General features: G+C 41.2%; 1 protein-coding gene across 1 annotated transcript; it reads left to right on the plus strand.

The window, feature by feature from the left end:
* Positions 1-68: 68 nt before the first annotated feature.
* Positions 69-18,288, plus strand: LOC135336812 (uncharacterized). The gene is made up of 45 exons (XM_064532680.1): positions 69-404; positions 518-635; positions 774-889; positions 1,118-1,277; positions 1,774-1,900; positions 2,198-2,356; positions 2,725-2,839; positions 3,006-3,137; positions 3,296-3,413; positions 3,526-3,641; positions 3,829-3,988; positions 4,249-4,375; positions 4,532-4,684; positions 4,866-4,980; positions 5,398-5,532; positions 5,935-6,052; positions 6,206-6,312; positions 6,493-6,652; positions 7,231-7,357; positions 7,415-7,567; positions 7,730-7,844; positions 8,113-8,235; positions 8,367-8,417; positions 8,563-8,697; positions 8,926-9,126; positions 9,434-9,637; positions 9,888-10,085; positions 10,265-10,462; positions 10,891-11,094; positions 11,178-11,381; positions 11,532-11,735; positions 12,004-12,207; positions 12,422-12,625; positions 13,387-13,587; positions 13,640-13,840; positions 14,038-14,241; positions 14,423-14,626; positions 14,960-15,175; positions 15,531-15,731; positions 15,819-16,022; positions 16,415-16,615; positions 16,818-17,024; positions 17,076-17,270; positions 17,351-17,492; positions 17,630-18,288. Exons 1-45 carry the CDS (start codon positions 320-322, stop codon positions 18,072-18,074), a joined length of 7,467 nt encoding a protein of 2,488 aa, XP_064388750.1. The 5' UTR covers positions 69-319; the 3' UTR covers positions 18,075-18,288.
* The last annotated feature ends 133 nt before the right edge of the window (positions 18,289-18,421 follow it).

An 18,421-nucleotide genomic window follows, 5' to 3' on the forward strand; every position in this document is an offset into this window, starting at 1 on the left:
TTGCCAAGGCATTCAAAGCATGTAAAGAAATTTTGAGATATGTTTATGAATATAATTGAACTTGAAGAGGTGAATATAGCTAACTGCATTCATGGCACCAGCGGATAAACAATAGCCAGAAAAGTGTCTAGCTATATAGCTATAGCCATAGATTTTTTGTAACAGAGTAGCATTTGTACAAGATGCAAGACTGTTTAATTTAGATCTGACATAGACCAGTTTAATACCCCTCTACCATAAATTCTACCTGTGACCTGCTGGAACATCGCTCTTGTAGCTGCAGCGCTATTATATAGTCATTTACACCATACTGTACAAAATGGCCATGGGTTTATACAAGATCGCTTTTATTGCTTTTGTTTTATCCCTACTGTCACCTGAACTGCAAATTGTGAATGCCCAAGGTACGTACATGTAGCTCTACTTAATGAGTTTGCATTATCTAGTCAGTTTATTTGCTGCTTTCTATTGTACACTTGTCTAACAAACACCTATTAACATTTTGTTTTTACTACAGACTATCTAGCTTTTGCGAATCGTCAATTTATCCATCGATTGGAACTGGGCACCTACAGTTTGAGCACTCTCTACACTGACAATAGTGGGAACTTTATCGCTTTTGACTACGACTACAGGTATTATAGTATGAGCTGAGATTTATTTAACTCTCATTAAAGTTGTCTATTGCTTGCTTCGTAATTAATTTTTAATCATATCTTTGGGTTACAAATCTACATTGTATGTGAGTTGTGCTTATGTCTCTATCTCTAAAGGCGTAATCTCCAGTATTGGACGGATGTTACCTCTGGTCCGACTGGTAGTATCTACAAGACCAACCTGGACGGTGGAGGATTCACTACTGTTATCAGTGTATCGCTAGATGTACCAGGTACATTTAATTTTGCTATACATGCGTGTAAAGGTGTGAGAGTAGTTTCGTGGAGCTAATGTTTTGAAAAGTGTCTTTGTGAAGTACAGCTACATTTTTTGTACATTGTCTGATTCCAGTGATTGCGCGTGCAGGCCTGCTTTTTACCAACTATATATTCTGCTGTATTAAATTTTAAGCAGTTACGATAAAGGCTGCATACAGATTCTCATACTACATTTGTTGCAGATGGTTTGGCAATTGACTGGCTGACAAACAAGCTGTACTGGTCTGAGGCCACCCCAGAAACCATCTCAGTGCTTGATCTGGACAGTGGACACCGTCTCACACTCTTCACTCTGCCAGAGTCCAGTATACCTAGAGGGATAGCACTAGATCCAGCTAATGGGTGAGCAATGAGAACCAAATGAGAAGAGATGAAGGGCTGCATGATTGCTAGCTCCAATTATAAGCATAGGTGAAGTTTGGAATGGTCAAGCTACCCTAATTCCAAGATAGTTGACTATGGCTAAGGGACAATTAAGCTCGAACCACATTCAATTGCTCGCGTCGTACAGGGCAGGCCACCTAGCAACTACATTGTATCTTCACACCTTAATTATTGCCTATAGAACTTGCATGATCTGGAGGAACCTTATACCATATATCACAGATTAGGTTTCGAATATGCGAGGTTAGTTTGATTGCTGGCATGCCGTGACACTGCATTTTTTTTATTGCGAATTGCATGCACATGCTCACTCTTTGCTTTTCTTTCTTTTTGCGAATACTCGCACCGAAAGAACGTCGCATTCGAAACCCAATATACATACAATAAATTGTTTGTGGTGACTATGATTTACCTGCAAACATTAACATAAAATGATGCGTTTCATTGTTGACAGCTACATGTTCTGGACTGATTGGGGTAGTCCTGGTAAAGTGGAGAGGGCGTACATGGATGGTACCGGTAGGATCACTATTGCAGACACTAATCTGGTGTGGCCCAATGACATCACCATTGACTATGAGGTACGTAATTTAAGTAATGTTGGTCTCCTTGTCACATCAAACTCCTCCTAAAATTATACATGTATAACAGGTTTGTGGATTGGCTCGTTCTATAGTACGTAGTTGTCACTTGATTGACAGCTATCCTGCATACGTAGTTACACAAGTATTTAATAGTCAATGCATAATTATTTATACCCCCCACTGATTTTACAGCATGCAGTATATAGTCATGAATTTAGGATACATAACTATTGCATGTGTTTTCATGCTCATGCAAATTGAGTTTAATCATGATTCATGACTTGCATACCGCAGTCCCAGACCCTCTACTGGGTTGATGCTAGTCTTGATAAAGTTGAGAGTGCTGGATATGATGGATCCAATAGACAGCTGCTGGTATCTAGTGGACCGGGTGTGTATCATCCCTTCTCAATCACCTTCTATGATGGGACACTCTACTGGACAGACTGGCAGGTACATGTATATAGTAGCTTCATCAGTTGTCCATTTTTGTGTGTGCATGTGCAGTAGAGGTAAAGACTTCCCTGCATGATACATGTATTGAGAAAACCAGTCCATCAGGTACCAGCGCTAGTCTATTTGCACCCAAGTTTGGCACTGTCTCAAATGGTGTGCATGCATGATTGGTAGTGCAGCAATGAAAGTACCCATTGGTTGCACTGAAATGCGCTGAGCACACTAAAATGTCGCATATACATGTAACACGCTTTTCAAAAAAGTGTGCTATACGCAACATTTTAATGTGCTCAGCACACTTCATTTTTTACAGTGTGGTACACATGAATTGAACCTTTGCTTTAACTGTGTTTGTTTATTTACAGGATTTGGTCGTCACAGCAAATTCTCTTGAGTCCAACACGCTCAGCATTGTATTCAGTGGACTCAGTACACAACCAACGGGCATCGAGGCGATCTCTGCTAGTAGGCAGGAAATCGGTAAGACTAGTTCGTGCTATATAATAATTATAATATATACATCTTCCTTTCCGGACTATACAAGCCAACAGTACGTATTGTTTTTCAGTCTAAATTTTTTCGCTCTTTAATTATCTTATGAAATCATTGATGAAGTTGTTGGTGCTAACAATTTGTTCACAAACAGTTTCTACTCCATGTGACACTGCCAATGGTAACTGTGAGCAGCTGTGCCTGCTCGGTGCTGGTAGGACAGCCACGTGCGCGTGTGTGGAGGAATACACCCTAGCCAGTGATGGAAGGACCTGCGAGACTCCAGGTAAATGCAGCGCAACTATCATTACCGATATACGATAATTATATACGCATGCACGTTAGTTTAATGCAGCCTCTTACAGAATGATGTTTTCATTCTATTCCATGCATCGAATGAACAAAATGTTCATCAACTCATAATATTTTCGTTCACCCCTATAGCCTATTTGGGATTTGCTAATCGCTATTTCATTCATCGACTGGATCTCAGCACTTTCAGCCTGCAAACGCTCGTCACTGGTTTGAATAACAACTACATTGCCTTTGACTATGACTACAGGTACGAGCCAGTGTTAGTATAATTACGTACCCGTGTATGGCTTTAATTTGATATCTTCCTTCTCTGGTATTTTGAATGCTACATGATGATAAACTTTTTATCTTGTTCGTAGGCGTAAGTACCAGTACTGGACTGAAACCTACTCCACACCCATAAGTAGTATTTATAGGAGCAATCTACAAGGAGAAGATGTTCATCTTATCATTAGCGGCTCACTAGATGTGCCAGGTACAATTATAGGAGAGAAATCGGTTACCAATAATATTTTATTCTCCCAACATCGATCATGAATATCACGGTGTACCAAATGGTGTTGAACTAAAAAAATTTTTGTGCTGACAGTTTGAGATTTGAGTCATACGTATAAGTATCGCTGGCTCTTATTGATCGTTAATTGTTAGTTACTTCCCTGCAGATGGTTTGGCGATTGACTGGCTGACAAACAAGCTGTACTGGACTGAGGCCACCCCAGAAACCATCTCAGTGCTTGATCTGGACAGTGGACATCGTCTCATACTCTTCAATCTGCCGGAGTCCAGTATACCTAGAGGAATAGCACTCGACCCAGCTAATGGGTGAGTCCCAAACCTAGTATTTACGTATTTTATGGTTGCCTATATAATTATGTCCATCTAGTACATAACTGTTGGTATATTATACCGTGCTGTGTTGTGTTGCTCTATACTGCTTAAACATAAGTATGTACACGTATATGAATAGTCTACATGAGCAAATTTGCACTTTACACAAAACACAGACTTTAGCATGACACATTATAAACTTGCACGTAAACGTTTCATAGAATACAACGTGCGTCACTATTGAACCAATGCAGCTATATGTTCTGGACTGATTGGGGTAGTCCTGGTAAAGTGGAGAGGGCGTACATGGATGGTACTGGTAGGATCACTATTGCAGACACTAATCTGGTGTGGCCCAATGACATCACCATTGACTATGAGGTTTGTTCAACTTTCAACATCCAAGTACATACTTCTTTCCTGTTGTTTGCCTTCTGTGCTAGCTACTGTGCTTACAATTGTGAACTTGAAAACAGTTTAATTTAGACTGAAGTATCGGTATGAAGGCTGTCTATATACTAACTGTTTACTTAACAGTCCCAGACCCTCTACTGGATTGATGCTAATCTTGACAACGTTGAGAGTGCTGGATACGATGGATCTAATAGACAACTCCTGGTGTCCTCTGGTGTGTTCCACCCGTTCTCAATCACCTTTTTCGATGGCACCCTCTACTGGACAGACTGGCAGGTGAGAACAAAGCCAGAGCATGTCCTGTAGAGCAGCTTAGATTTATTGTTAACTTGCTGAGGATAAGCATTCATCGAGATCGTAGTTTTAAAATTAGTTGTAAGCTGTAGTAGCTTTAAAGTGTGTGCATCTAAACTTCGATCCTTGATCAAGGCTTTTGTTGTGATGTTCACGTTAACAGGTGGATGCTGTGTATGCCATGGCTGTGGGGACCAACATACCTAGTATTGTCTTCAGTGGACTCACTACAGAACCAATGGGCATTGAGGCAATATCTCCAAACAGACAAGAAATTGGTGAACAAGATAATTATGTATTATTATGATTGTATATGTAGTACCAAGAGTGCATGAATATTATGTGTTAACACAGAATAATACGATACCTTAAGAACTACGTGTATAATATACCATACCGTATAGCGGCTAATTTTCGTGGGGCAAAATATTCGTGGTTTTCGTGGTTGGAGGTCTGACTACGAATATTTTACCCACGAATGAAGCGACCTTGCCTACCTTTACCTGTAGTGCAAGCTAAGCAACCACGAAAATATTACCCACGAAATGTCTCAATATTGCTGAACCACAAATATTTTGTCCCCCGAAAATTACCCGCTATACGGTAGGACTCACAAAGCACATTAGGAGTGTATTACAATATTCCTGACAATTAGGAGCATGCATAATTAATGTTTTATCTATTTTCTCATATAGTTTCTACTCCATGTGATACTGCTAATGGTAACTGTGAGCAGCTGTGCCTGCTTGGCGCTGGTAGGACAGCCACGTGTGCGTGTGTGAATGGATACACTCTAACCAGCAATGGAAGGACCTGTACTGCAGTTCAAGGTACACAATAATGATTGATAATGAATCGGGTGCTGATGCGCAAGTCTTGACAGATTGGAGTAGCCTTCAGAGTAAGCAAAAAACAAGTCGTAACTCGAACAAAGCTTTGGTTTGCAAATCCATGAATCTATAACACGAGGAAAAACTGGCTAGAAGCTATTGCTGGCGCCTACATGTACATTGCACCGGTAGTACACACACTGACGCCTACATTGCACCGGTAGTACACATACACAAACACACTACTGTATACTTCGCCTGAGCATGCGCACCGAGGCATGGCTAAAATCAGAATGAATGAATTGACCACTGACAAGTATGTGTGTGTTGTGAATCAGTAGCGTATGTACATGTTATTACATGTAGCTGTGAGCTTGTGACTCGTACTTATTACATTTACAGATTATCTTGTGTTTGCAAATCGTCAATTCATCCAACGTTTGGAACTGGGCACCTACAGTTTGAGAACTCTCTACACTGACGTTACCAGAAACTTTATCGCATTTGACTATGACTACAGGTAAGTACTCTGCAGTTGGACATGCATGCAGTAATTATTCAGGATGTTATGTCATCGGATTTGCATCATTGTGTCATGTACAGTTGCTTCTTAATTATAGCCAATTTAATGCACTTTACTCTGACTTTGACCCCCTTTTGCAACATTAATTAGGCGTGATTTCCTGTATTGGACTGATGTAGGCTCTGGGAGTATTTTCAAGAGCAATCTAGAGGGAGGGAGAGTGACCTCAGTCATAAGTGGATCTCTGCAAGTGCCAGGTACAGTCGTCATTACCAAAGTGTGCATGTCCATCTATTTATGACATAATGTTCTTCATTATACTGTAAAAGGGAAGTATAAGAAATATATATATATATATCGGCTCACTTTCTGTACAACTCCATGCAACTAACTGATTTTTGATTGAACACTCTATAATTATACCCCTCTCGTAAAAGATGGTTTGGCGATTGACTGGATCACAAACAAGCTGTACTGGACTGAGGCCACCCCAGACACTATCTCAGTGCTTGATCTGGACAGTGGACATCGCCTCACACTCTTCACTCTGTCATCATCTAGTGTACCTAGAGGGATAGCACTCGACCCAGCTAATGGGTGAGCAAGGACACATATACACATATATAATGTCGATCCCTGTGGTACATGTACAATGTACGTATAATTATGCATATTTCACGAACTACACGGATTCATTACACCTGATATTCAATACCCCCTTAACCTTTAATCATGGGCCTATATTGATTAAGGACGTTGCAGGATTGAATTCCAATCTGTCTATGCTTATGTTGCAATAGCGAATACATTGTATGTTGTGACTATTCTTATAATGTATTCATGAGTCGGTGTCCCATATGGATATAGCTTACATTTATACCGTGTACCTAGGGAAATTTCTGATCTTTGGTCATCAATTCCAGCATTAAAATGTGCTCATGTCCACAACGTAATACATTGTTGTGCACAACTGTTCTTTGGCCGTCTTATGAAATAAGTCAGCTACATGTATCCGACTTTGTGACTTTTCAATGGGAACTTCGGTTCTATAATGATCAATCGTTATAAACAGCCTATAGCACCAAAGCCAGCTGTATACACTGTGGTAAATCCATATTTTAGCAATGCATTCCCTGTTTCTCAGCTGTCATATTTGTATGTACGTATTCATGCAGCTATATGTTCTGGACTGATTGGGGTAGTCCTGGTAAAGTGGAGAGGGCGTACATGGATGGTACCGGTAGGACCACTATTGCAGACACTAATCTGGTGTGGCCCAATGACATCACCATTGACTATGAGGTACTGGAAAGAGATTAATGCACGTACTAAGATAACTACATTGTTCTTTGGTGGCAGTCCCAGACCCTCTACTGGCTTGATGCTAGTCTTGATAAAGTTGAGAGTGCTGGATACGACGGATCCAATAGACAGCTGCTGATATCCTCTGGTGTACTTCACCCGTTCTCAATCACCTTCCACGAGAATGCTCTCTATTGGACTGACTGGCAGGTGAGGGGCAGGAGTTGCAATCATCGTACTGTTTACTTTTAAATTAGGGTCATAGCCTATTATATACAGGAGCATGCAGATACATAATACACTTACATGTTAATACTGAATGAAATGTCTGATGAAGAACACACTTGCTATGATATGTTAATGTGTTTCTAGTCTGATGCAGTGTATATGAAGACCACTGACTCCAGTACTGCAAGTATTGTGTACAATCGCCTTGGCACGGAGCCAATGGGGATTGAGGCTGTCTCCACAAGTAGACAAAGACTCGGTGAGTGGAGCCCTCGCTTCAAATAGTCTATACATACATGATTCCAGTCTCTGGTACATTAAAGTTTGCTTTAGTTCCGTAAGGTTAATGTAAACACTGTCCAATATTAAAGTCTCCCTATCTATGAATGAAATGTACCTGTACCTGCACGGATGAATGGTAAAACACATCACCTAGTACTTCAGTAGGGACGTAGTCAGGAGACGTGGTCATCTGTGAAAGACAATTTCATTCACTTAATAACCTGAGGTATTCTCTTATATACTAGTTTCGAATCCATGTGACGCTGCCAATGGTAACTGTGATCAGCTGTGTCTGCTTAGTGCTGGTAGGGCAGCCTCCTGCCGCTGTGTGGAGGGATACACTCTGGATAGTAATGGAAGAACTTGCAGTAAGCCATCTAGCTCATACTGTACATGTATATACTGAATGGATATCTAGTACTTTTATTGCAATGTACGTAGTCAATTTTACTCTATCGATCATGCAACGTGTAGCCGACAGATTACAATTATTCCACAGATGTTATCACTACCGTGACACCTCCTTCCCCTACAACTCCAATTCAATATGGTACTAGTTAAACGGATAATTTTCTTTACTGTGTATAGTATACGTATAGATTGCTTGTGAACGGTTTTCAAGCTCACAAGGGTGATTGTTGTTGTTGCTGTGGAATGTGATCCACCTACATAAACCTACTGTACGTATTTTACAGGCTCATGCCGCAATGCTGGGTTCACTGACTGCTGTCTAGGGGGAGACTGCCAGGGCTTGCCCAGAAGCTGTTTCTGTGACATCTCCTGTGTCATCCTACAGGACTGCTGTGAAGACTTCTTCCTCATCTGCACAGGTGAGTAAGGAGTACTTCAGTCGCCGCATTTTTTTCTAAACCAATAATTATTTGTGTGCCTGTATAAGATCAGATCAGATCAGTATAATAATAATTTATTATAACATCACTGTTAAATGCATGGTATACAGTAGCTATATTGCCTGCATGGTCTGTATGTAGGGACAACTCTGCATGGCTAGAATGCAGATTCAGTATGTCAGTGTTCCCTACTTGTTTTATACATAGCATACACCTGCTCTTCGCTGCTTTCTATTCCCAATGGAGCCATCACTTATAGCCAGGAGAGCACGTCCAATCGCTATGATATTGGAACTACTGCCACCTACTCTTGTAGTGGTAGGTTTTACTTGAGTGGGGGCTCCACTAGGAGCTGTACTAGGTCTGGAACAATGGGCATTTGGGATGGATCAGCATCTCAATGTTTAGGTTAGTTATTAATAATTATTGTCAAGAAATTTTTAGATACCATGTTGACAATGATACGTACCTCACTTCGCGGAAATTGTGGCTTTAGTCAAGATCGAATTAATTGATTCGAAGACCATAGATCTGCATGTGTAATTTTTGCTTTCACTCGATTACAAGCTGTAGAACAATAATTATAATATTATAATTATTGTTTGTATATAATTATTGTATAAATTGTATTATTATTATATTGCAGTATTTTACTTGAAACCCGATTGTTATTACCACTCACCCTCTCTGTTGTTACTCTTTGCTTTACATACAGCAATTACATGCTCGACTCTGAATGCTCCTGCTAATGGACTTGTCTCCTACGACCCTGATTTGACTGCTCCATACGAGTTTGGTACAACTGCTACATACATCTGTACCACTGGCTTTGGACTGTTTGGTGGAAGTAGGACAAGAGAGTGTGTAGTGTCTAGTTTGGGAGGCGGGGGATGGAGTGGAACCACTCCCACTTGCGGAAGTGAGTTGATTACAGAAGTATCCCTAACTCTTTAACCGTAAGAAAGAGCATGCAATTTTGGGAGTATTAGTAAAATTATGTAGCCTCCTTCGACCCAATTAATAAGGAGTGAATGTGGGGTGGGGATGAGGCTACTTTTAGGCTGACAAAACAGTAATGAACTTTCGATCGCAAGAATTAGATGTACATACATGTAGTAACTTATGCAAAAGGAGCCAGTCGAAATAATTACACTCATCCATAATTTCAGGCATCACCTGCCCCAACTTGTCACCCCCAAGCAATGGTCAAGTGGCTTTCATTGCTGGACCACCCTTCATTTATGGCACAATAGCCACATACTCTTGTAATGAGGGTTACACAATCAGTGTAAACATACCTCGAACATGTGGAGGAGAAGGCTTAAGCACTAGCGGAGTGTGGAGTGGAGAGGCTCCATCTTGTACAGGTATGTTAAACAGTTGCTGATGCATACATTATACATGCACATTCCTTCCAAATCATTGTTTACGTTTATGTTTATTACTGACAATGTTGTCTATAGTCTAAATACCGCACATACATGTATCAACAGTATGTAAAACGTACACTGTTGTAAGTATCATTTGACACATATTTTTGGTGCAGCCATTTCTTGCCCTGATCTGATTTTTCCGACCAATGGGCTGATTGCTTTCTCTTCTACGCCACCTTACTCGTTTGGGACGGTGGCTACCTACAGCTGTGTGAGTGGCTTTGGACTGAGTGGGGGAGGGCGAACAAGAACATGTGGAGGAGATGGTTCCAGTCAGGGAGTATGGAGTGGGCCACCTGTCAACTGTGGAGGTAAGCTATCTTTGGAATAATTATTATGTAGGTACATACGTACGTACTATTATAATCATCCAGAAATGTGCTCTTTTTAAGTGTAATTATAAGCCATGTGTACTGTATAGCGGCTAATTTACAAGGGGCAAAACATATTTTAGTTTCGTTTGAATCCCTGCATGAACACAAATATTTTACTCAAGAACAAAGCGATCATTGACCACGCCCATCTAGTTTTGTAAGCCCATTCATCAGCCTGCAGTGCACACAACCACGAAAATGTATCCACAAATACACAAATGTTTTGACCCCATGAAAATACCACTAGGTATTTATGTAAGTGTGTATTTACTTCAAGTCCTTTTTGTTTTGTCTTCTCCAAAAATAAGGGAGGTTATTTGAGTGGGTGAGCATACATACATGTATTTCATTCTAATTACTTGCAGCCATTACTTGCCCTTCATTGGGTCTGAGTAACAATGGAGTCATAGAGTACAGTCCAACCACCACAAGCCCCTCTGATTTTGGGACAACGGCCACCTACACATGCAACGAAGGATTCTTTTTGGAAGGAGAAAGTATATTAACTTGTGGTGGGGATGGTCTCAGTGTGAACGGAGTATGGAGTGACCCAGCCCCAGTTTGTGCTGGTACGTACATTTATTATCAACTCGTTGTGCTGGACAATAAGCTGTGTCGCAATTGTATAAGTTATGTCTTGTTTCGTCTACAGCTGTCATGTGCCTTGTATTGCTCTATCCTGATAACGGTGTGATAACGTATTCCGAGGACTCCATTCCTGCTGCTGGATTCATGGAGACGGCTACGTACAGCTGCAACCCTGGCTTTGGGCTGTCCGGGGGAGACACTGTGAGGACCTGTGTTGGTGCAGCTGGAAGCTCTGGCGAGTGGACCGGAACTGCACCCACTTGTCAAGGTATAATGCAGTCAAGTTAACAGAAAAGGGGCTCTAAGACAAACAGGGATATAATTATATGAACACGCTAGCTTAATTTATTTCTCCTGAATATGGATAGTTTGCTCACTCAAATTACATTGCTGCAATACTATTACATCTTTCCTCCAGCTATTACTTGCTCTGCTCTCTCTCCTCCCACCGATGGAAGAATTAGTTTCTCTACGGATACCACTCCCCCTCATGTCTTTGGGACGGTGGCTACGTTCACTTGTGCTGCTGGTTTTGCCCTGAGGGGAGACACCACAAGAATGTGTGAGGGAGATGGGACAACTACTAGTGGAGTGTGGAGTGGGTCATCTCCAACTTGTAGTGGTGAGCAACAACCTACATATGCTGCGTATGGCGCACAATGGTGTATGATTAGCACTGCCAACATAAATCTAAATTGAAAGTGTTCCCGAAAAGAGAGGTGACACCACATATAATTGTTACCACGTATAGAATTGACAAAATAAACAAGTTAGCTTTTTGCATGTGATCTCAATCGGTCACTGTCAAAATATTTTCTACAGACCATGCAAAGCACAGACTTTTGTTATCTGGCTAAATATGTATAATGTCTAATATGTCTTCATTGCAGCATACATGTGTAGTTCACTGCCTCAAATCTCCAATGGATTGATCAGTTACAGCCCTGACAGTTCAAGTCCATTTGATTACGGGACTATAGCCACATACTCTTGTAATGGTGGCTTCTACCTCATGGAGTTGTCAATGAGAAGTTGCAGTGGGTCAGGCTCACTTGTACAAGGTTACTGGTTGGGACAAGAACCAGAATGTGCAGGTTAGCTTATTGATGCTATAAGTAAGACGATCAGGCTTTGAGAAAAGAGCACTGTCCATTGACGTAATATACATATTTATTATGATTATTATACAGCATATATGTACGTATATAGTATTGAGTGCCATGAAAAGCGTCTATTGTAATGTCAGCGAGAGTACTTCGTTCAAAGCCCTATATCTGGACTTCTTTTGATACCTATATTTATATGCAGCTATTGTGTGTACCAGTCTGGCTCCTCTAAATAATGGATTACTTTCTTATGGACCAGACACAGCTTCTCCATATGACTATCAAACAACTGCTACCTACAGCTGTAATGAAGGATACGGACTGTTTGGTGGGGATAGGGCTAGACAGTGTGATAGTTCAAGTCCAGGGGATGGAGGGTGGAGTGGAACTACTCCCACTTGTGAAAGTAAGTCTACCAACATTTATACCAGCTGGTTGATTGATCAAAAGGGGGAAGATTACATTTTCTCAAAGTTCCACGGTTGAAGTTCATTGTCTATGTGTGTACATGTACAGTGTACTCTCCGAATAGCGGACACGTTAGCACCAAAATCTCTGTCCTTTGTTCGGAGAGTGTCACTCAGTTAAAAGCTTACAATCAATTTTTGTATTGTAGAGTGTATTGAATGATGTTTGCAATGTGTAACTATGAGCATAAAAACGTAAGATGATTATGTGTTATATTGAGAAAGGCTATCCAGCATTGATTAGTTACATTGATTTTTTACCATGAAAAGGACAGATGTATGTATATAGTTGTACAATAATTATCCTCGAACCAGGCTGCTTCAGTAGTAAATTCCGGCAGTCTCCATGACATCACTCCAGATCATACCCGAGAGTGACCCGCCCACTGTCCGTTAGCCAAGAACGTGTTCCTGGAAATTTAATGGAACCAGCAACCATGCATGTCTGTAGTCCGGAAATGGGAGAATTCGTTATTCAGGAGTGTAGTTGGTGCAGTTGATATGATGTCGATCTGTACCTTGAGCTGTATCCGTTTATAATTATACTGTAACAGTGTCAGTTCGCTATTCGGAGCGTCCGTTAATAGAGAGTTACTGTACTGTATGACTGTTGGGTAAACCCACCATTACCATGTAAAAGTATGGTACTTAGCTTGTTCAGCACAATCACGCCATGCGTACATTTATATCTCCTTTGCAGCCGTTATTTGTCCTAGCTTATCTCCTCCTACCAATGGACGAGTTACATTTTCCTCTGCTTCACCTTATTCATCTGGTACTATGGCTTCCTTCTCTTGCAATGAAGGCTACGGGCTGAGTGACGGAGACGGGATGCTAACTTGTGGAGGAGATGATTCTAGTCCAAACGGTGCCTGGAGTAGAGTGGTTCCTATTTGTGAAGGTGTGTAGGTCCTATAGGTAACGATTTATCACTCTTTAATGCTTGGTTGCAGCTATCACCTGTACTGCTCTGATACTTCCGACCAATGGGATGATTGCTTTCTCTTCTACACCACCTTACTCGTTTGGGGTGGTGGCTACCTACAGCTGTGTGAGTGGCTTTGGACTGAGTGAGGGAGAGACAACAAGAACATGTGGAGGAGATGGTTCCAGTCAGATTGGAGTATGGAGTGGGCCAGTTGTCAGCTGTGGACGTACGTAATGCATGATACGTAGGTTACGTTAACATTGTGCCAAGTTTAACTTTGAAAACAATCCTCAATTGTCTTTTCCCCTCTCTTTAAGAATCTTGATTAGCAAGTGTACAGATAGCTACTGTAGGTTGCACGTTCTTTTATTGCAAAGTTTATTAATTTATCATAATTATCATACTATTTTGATAAACATGCAGCCATCACTTGCCCTTCATTGAGTCCAATCAACAATGGAGTCATAGCGTACAGTCCAATCGCCACAAGCTCTATCGACTTTGGAGGAACGGCTACCTATACGTGCAATGAGGGATTCTACCTTACAGGAAGTACTGCTCAAACATGTGGTGGAGATGGGTCAAGCGTGGGTGGATCTTGGAGTGATTCACCTCCAGTCTGTGCAGGTACCGTTTATGAGCACATGCATGAAGATCAACAAAACCTAAATAGGGAGCTTATACATATTAGCATATTGTATACACAGCTAATAAACAGGGCTTATTGTGATTTAGTATGTCATTTCGTATTAACTGTGCCAATGAACATTTTTGGTGCATCATCTCACTTTGTGCTCTCTTCATACAGCTATAATGTGCCCTGTGCTGACCTACCCTGAGAACAGTGTGATAATGTACTCTGAGGACTCTAGCTCCTCCCTTGATTTTATGGAGACGGCTACGTACAGCTGCAACCCTGGCTTTGGGCTGTCCGGGGGAGACACTGTGAGGACCTGTGTTGGTGCAGCTGGAAGCTCTGGCGAGTGGACCGGGGTTGCACCCACTTGTCAAGGTAAGACTACATGTAGAAATAATAGTCTGGTTGAATACCGTATATCGGGTTGAATGCAATGTTCTATTGATTATGAATTGCCGAGTTTTTGCAATCGGAAGAAGTGCAAAGACTGAGCATGCGCATGCAATTTCCCATGCTCTGCATTCATGCAATTCAAAATGCAATCAGCTATCGATTAAGCAACCCGATATATGGTGTATTACACACTTTACGTTCTAAAATTACAACATACAGATCAAACTACGTACAGTAAGTTTGCCTGTGTTTGCATGTGCATGTGTGCATTGTTCCTGAGTATATACCAATAATAATTATTATTTCTTTGTACAGCCATCACTTGCCCTCCCCTCTCTCCTCCTTCAAGTGGTAAAGTTAGCTACTCCACTGACTTAGGGTCTGACACAGATTCCAGTTACAGCTATGAAACAGTAGCTACTTTCACTTGCATTACTGGGTATGGAGTGAGTGGAGATACCACAATAACCTGTCTAGGAGATGGAGCTACTCCAAATGGAGTATGGAATGGGTTTTCTCCAATCTGCCTTGGTGAGTTATAAATTTGCCAATGCACATTACATGTATTATATTTTTAAGCATGCAGATATTATAGCGCCCAAAAAACTAACGATTTTCCGGTGGCACATACATACAAGAAATTCTGTAATCAGATTGGCGCTTAAATGGCGTTTAGCGTTAGAACGTAGATAACCAATCCATGAGGCTATTTTTACATTCTAGCCTATTATATATATATACGCCAGCCATTAACAATTTGAAGTAGCATAAAAAGCTACTGTAGTTGGCGCTCAATTGGAGCAAACATTTAAAGAGTGGCACTGTAAATAGAAATTATATGCAGTTTATAAAAAGTGAACTGCTAACTGTTATTACTCTCTTGCAGCTTATACCTGTACAATGCTGCCGCCATTTCCCAATGGAGTGATCACGTACGACCCTGATAGATCAAATCCATTTCAATTTGGCACGACTGCCTCCTTCTTCTGCAACGAGGGGTTCTACGTGAGCGGTCATAGCTCTATTAGAATTTGTAATGGATCTGGAGCCACCAGTTTCTGGGAGGGAGAACAACCAGTATGCATCGGTGAGTGTGCTGGAGCATTGCATTTTAGTGTGGAGATACAGTGTTGTCACTGCTATCTGTGATTGACTTCTTTTGATACCTGTACAGCTACTGTGTGCACCAGCTTGGCTCCTCCAACTAATGGATTTATTTCATTTGGACCGGATACAACTTCTCCGTATGACTATCAAACAACTGCTACCTACGTCTGTATTGAAGGATACGGACTATTTGGTGGAGATAGGACTAGACAGTGTATTTCAGGAAGTGCTAACATTGAACAGTGGTCTGGGATTGCTCCAATGTGTGAAAGTGAGTGCTTACGGGGATAATCGATTGCATTTGCTGAAACCTTGTTACAATGATGCTTAGAAGTTAGACAACGATGTACTATATAACTTATGGGAATAAAACCCAAATGGCGGATGCATTGTTCTGATTAAAAAAATACCTGAGGCTTCTACATCTCATAGAAATTAATACATGTAGCTGATCGACGTACATTGCATGGATACATAGTTGCTCATTGCATGGGCTATAAGCGTACAAATCAAAATGTGAGCATGTCTTGTTTTTATGGAGCGCAATATCCCAATGCAGTACAGTACTCATAGTGGTGTGACCAGTCAGATCTCATGCTGGTTCATATAATTATACTTTGTCTGTGTTAAATTAATGCGTTTGGCTACTCACTTCCCCTCCAGCCATCACTTGCCCCTCCCAGTCCCCACCTATCAATGGACGAGTTGGCTTCTCCACTGACTTTCTCCTAACTCACGGTACAATGGCTACCTTCTCTTGTGATGTGGGCTACGGACTGAGTGGGGGGGATATGATGACAACATGTGGAGGGGATGGCTCTGATCCATTTGGTACTTGGATTGGAGCAGTCCCAGCATGCGAACGTGAGAATAAAGTGCTCAAGTTTGTGCAAGCAGCATGATTGTTGAGATGTATTGGTCTGTCTGTATGTGGTTGTTATTGATAGCAACATGCAAGCATGTGTACCTGGTAAACCTGGAAATGTATACATAACTTTATACGTAGTGAAATCTGTCTACATGTGTAACATACGTTTATGTAAATTGCATATTCTCTTATTTGCAGCAATCACCTGCTCACCCCTGAGCTCTGTCACTAACGGAAACATAGTGTATAGCCGTGACACTACAACCACCTTTACCTTTAGTACAGTTGCCACCTATTCATGCAACGAGGGATTTCTGTTGCTAGGAAACAACGAGCAAAGATGTAGTGGTGATGGGAGCAGTGTTAATGGCCTTTGGAGCGGTGGTTCAACTCCAGTTTGCACAGGTGTTGTGTTGAAAATCAAAGTGTAGTTACTTCACCTCTCATTTTCTTCAGCTTTTTCGTGTCTCAAATTATCTCTCCCCATAAGTGGAGTGATAACCTATTCTGAGAATGCCATGGGCTTTGTGAGTACAGCCACATACAGCTGCAACTCTGGCTTTGGGCTGTCCGAGGGTGACACTGTAAGGAAATGTGTTGGTGCAACTGGAAGCTCAGGGAAATGGAATGGGACTGCACCCTCTTGCCAAGGTATGTATATATATAGCCAGTGTATACCTGAGCGTGTGCCACTCCCTAGCATTTAAATTGTTACACTTACTTCCCAACAGCTGTACTAGATGTGAGTGAACAGAGAGCTACTATTGGAGGTGGCGTGAGTGGTAGCCTACTCATCATCATCGCCATAGTGGCTATCTTGGTGATAGTGCCTGCTCTGATTGTCTACAAGCGTCGAAAAGGAAAGGATGATTTGTAAGTTAATGATTATGTAGTCTTAAATATGGCCTCTAATATGGTTGCCATGCACTATAGCCTCATTCCCATCCCGACTTTTTCCTATTGCCACATGCATCCTGGTTAATTTCACTGTTGCATGCACACAAAAACAGCCGCCCACAACGATTTAACAACGACCCTGAACGTGTAGATGATAATAGTTACGAGCCGGTGGTTGCCAAGTTGAACCCAGCATATAATCACATTCAAGCCGAGGGAAATGTTATGACAGTCGAGAATCCATTGTATGGAGAAGATTTACACGGTTACGAGAATGTCACTGAGTATAGTCAACACGATCTTGACGATGATGGGTACGATCCCATTGACAATGTTAAAGAAGATTATGGAGACAAGAAAAACTATGGCCGCCCCATTGATAACATTAAACAGTACTATGATGAGGTGGTTGACAGCTCTGAAGAGGATTTTGATGATCCCATGGAAAATAATGATCATGTTAGTGTTATTGACAGTGAAGGTTACGATGTGATTGCTCGTCGTGATTACGAGAACAGCAACCCAGTTTATGCTGATGACATTACACTAATTAACTAAATACATCACTGTGCAAGACCAGTTAGAACACACGCTTTATATATAGGTATGCTTGTTCGTGTACTAGATCTACTTAACATAGTATAAAAATTAATATACAAAACTGCGTCACTTTCCCCCCTCCACCCAATTAAGAGATTTTTGTTTTGTATTTATACATATCGTATGGTTGTGTTTTTATAAATGTGTTAATTAATTAAGTTGAATTGCCTTGCCTGATGGCATCAACCCGCATGATTTAACTGACCTTCAAGTGAAGTGTGCTAATGTATACTGACTTACTGCATGTTCAAGGTTTTATGTGAAGCCACCCACCCATGCCAGCTACATATGATGTCATATCTATA

Source organism: Halichondria panicea, chromosome 6 (assembly GCF_963675165.1).
Source record: "Halichondria panicea chromosome 6, odHalPani1.1, whole genome shotgun sequence".
NCBI lineage: Eukaryota > Metazoa > Porifera > Demospongiae > Suberitida > Halichondriidae > Halichondria > Halichondria panicea.

Bases quoted from the DNA above. Each gene is read 5' to 3' on its own strand.
- LOC135336812 (XM_064532680.1), top strand. From the start codon at position 320: ATGGCCATGGGTTTATACAAGATCGCTTTTATTGCTTTTGTTTTATCC. The intron at 4,981-5,397 runs GTGAACAAGATA...TTTCTCATATAG, and splicing joins TCCAAACAGACAAGAAATTG to TTTCTACTCCATGTGATACT. The intron at 13,841-14,037 runs GTACGTAATGCA...ATAAACATGCAG, and splicing joins GCCAGTTGTCAGCTGTGGAC to CCATCACTTGCCCTTCATTG.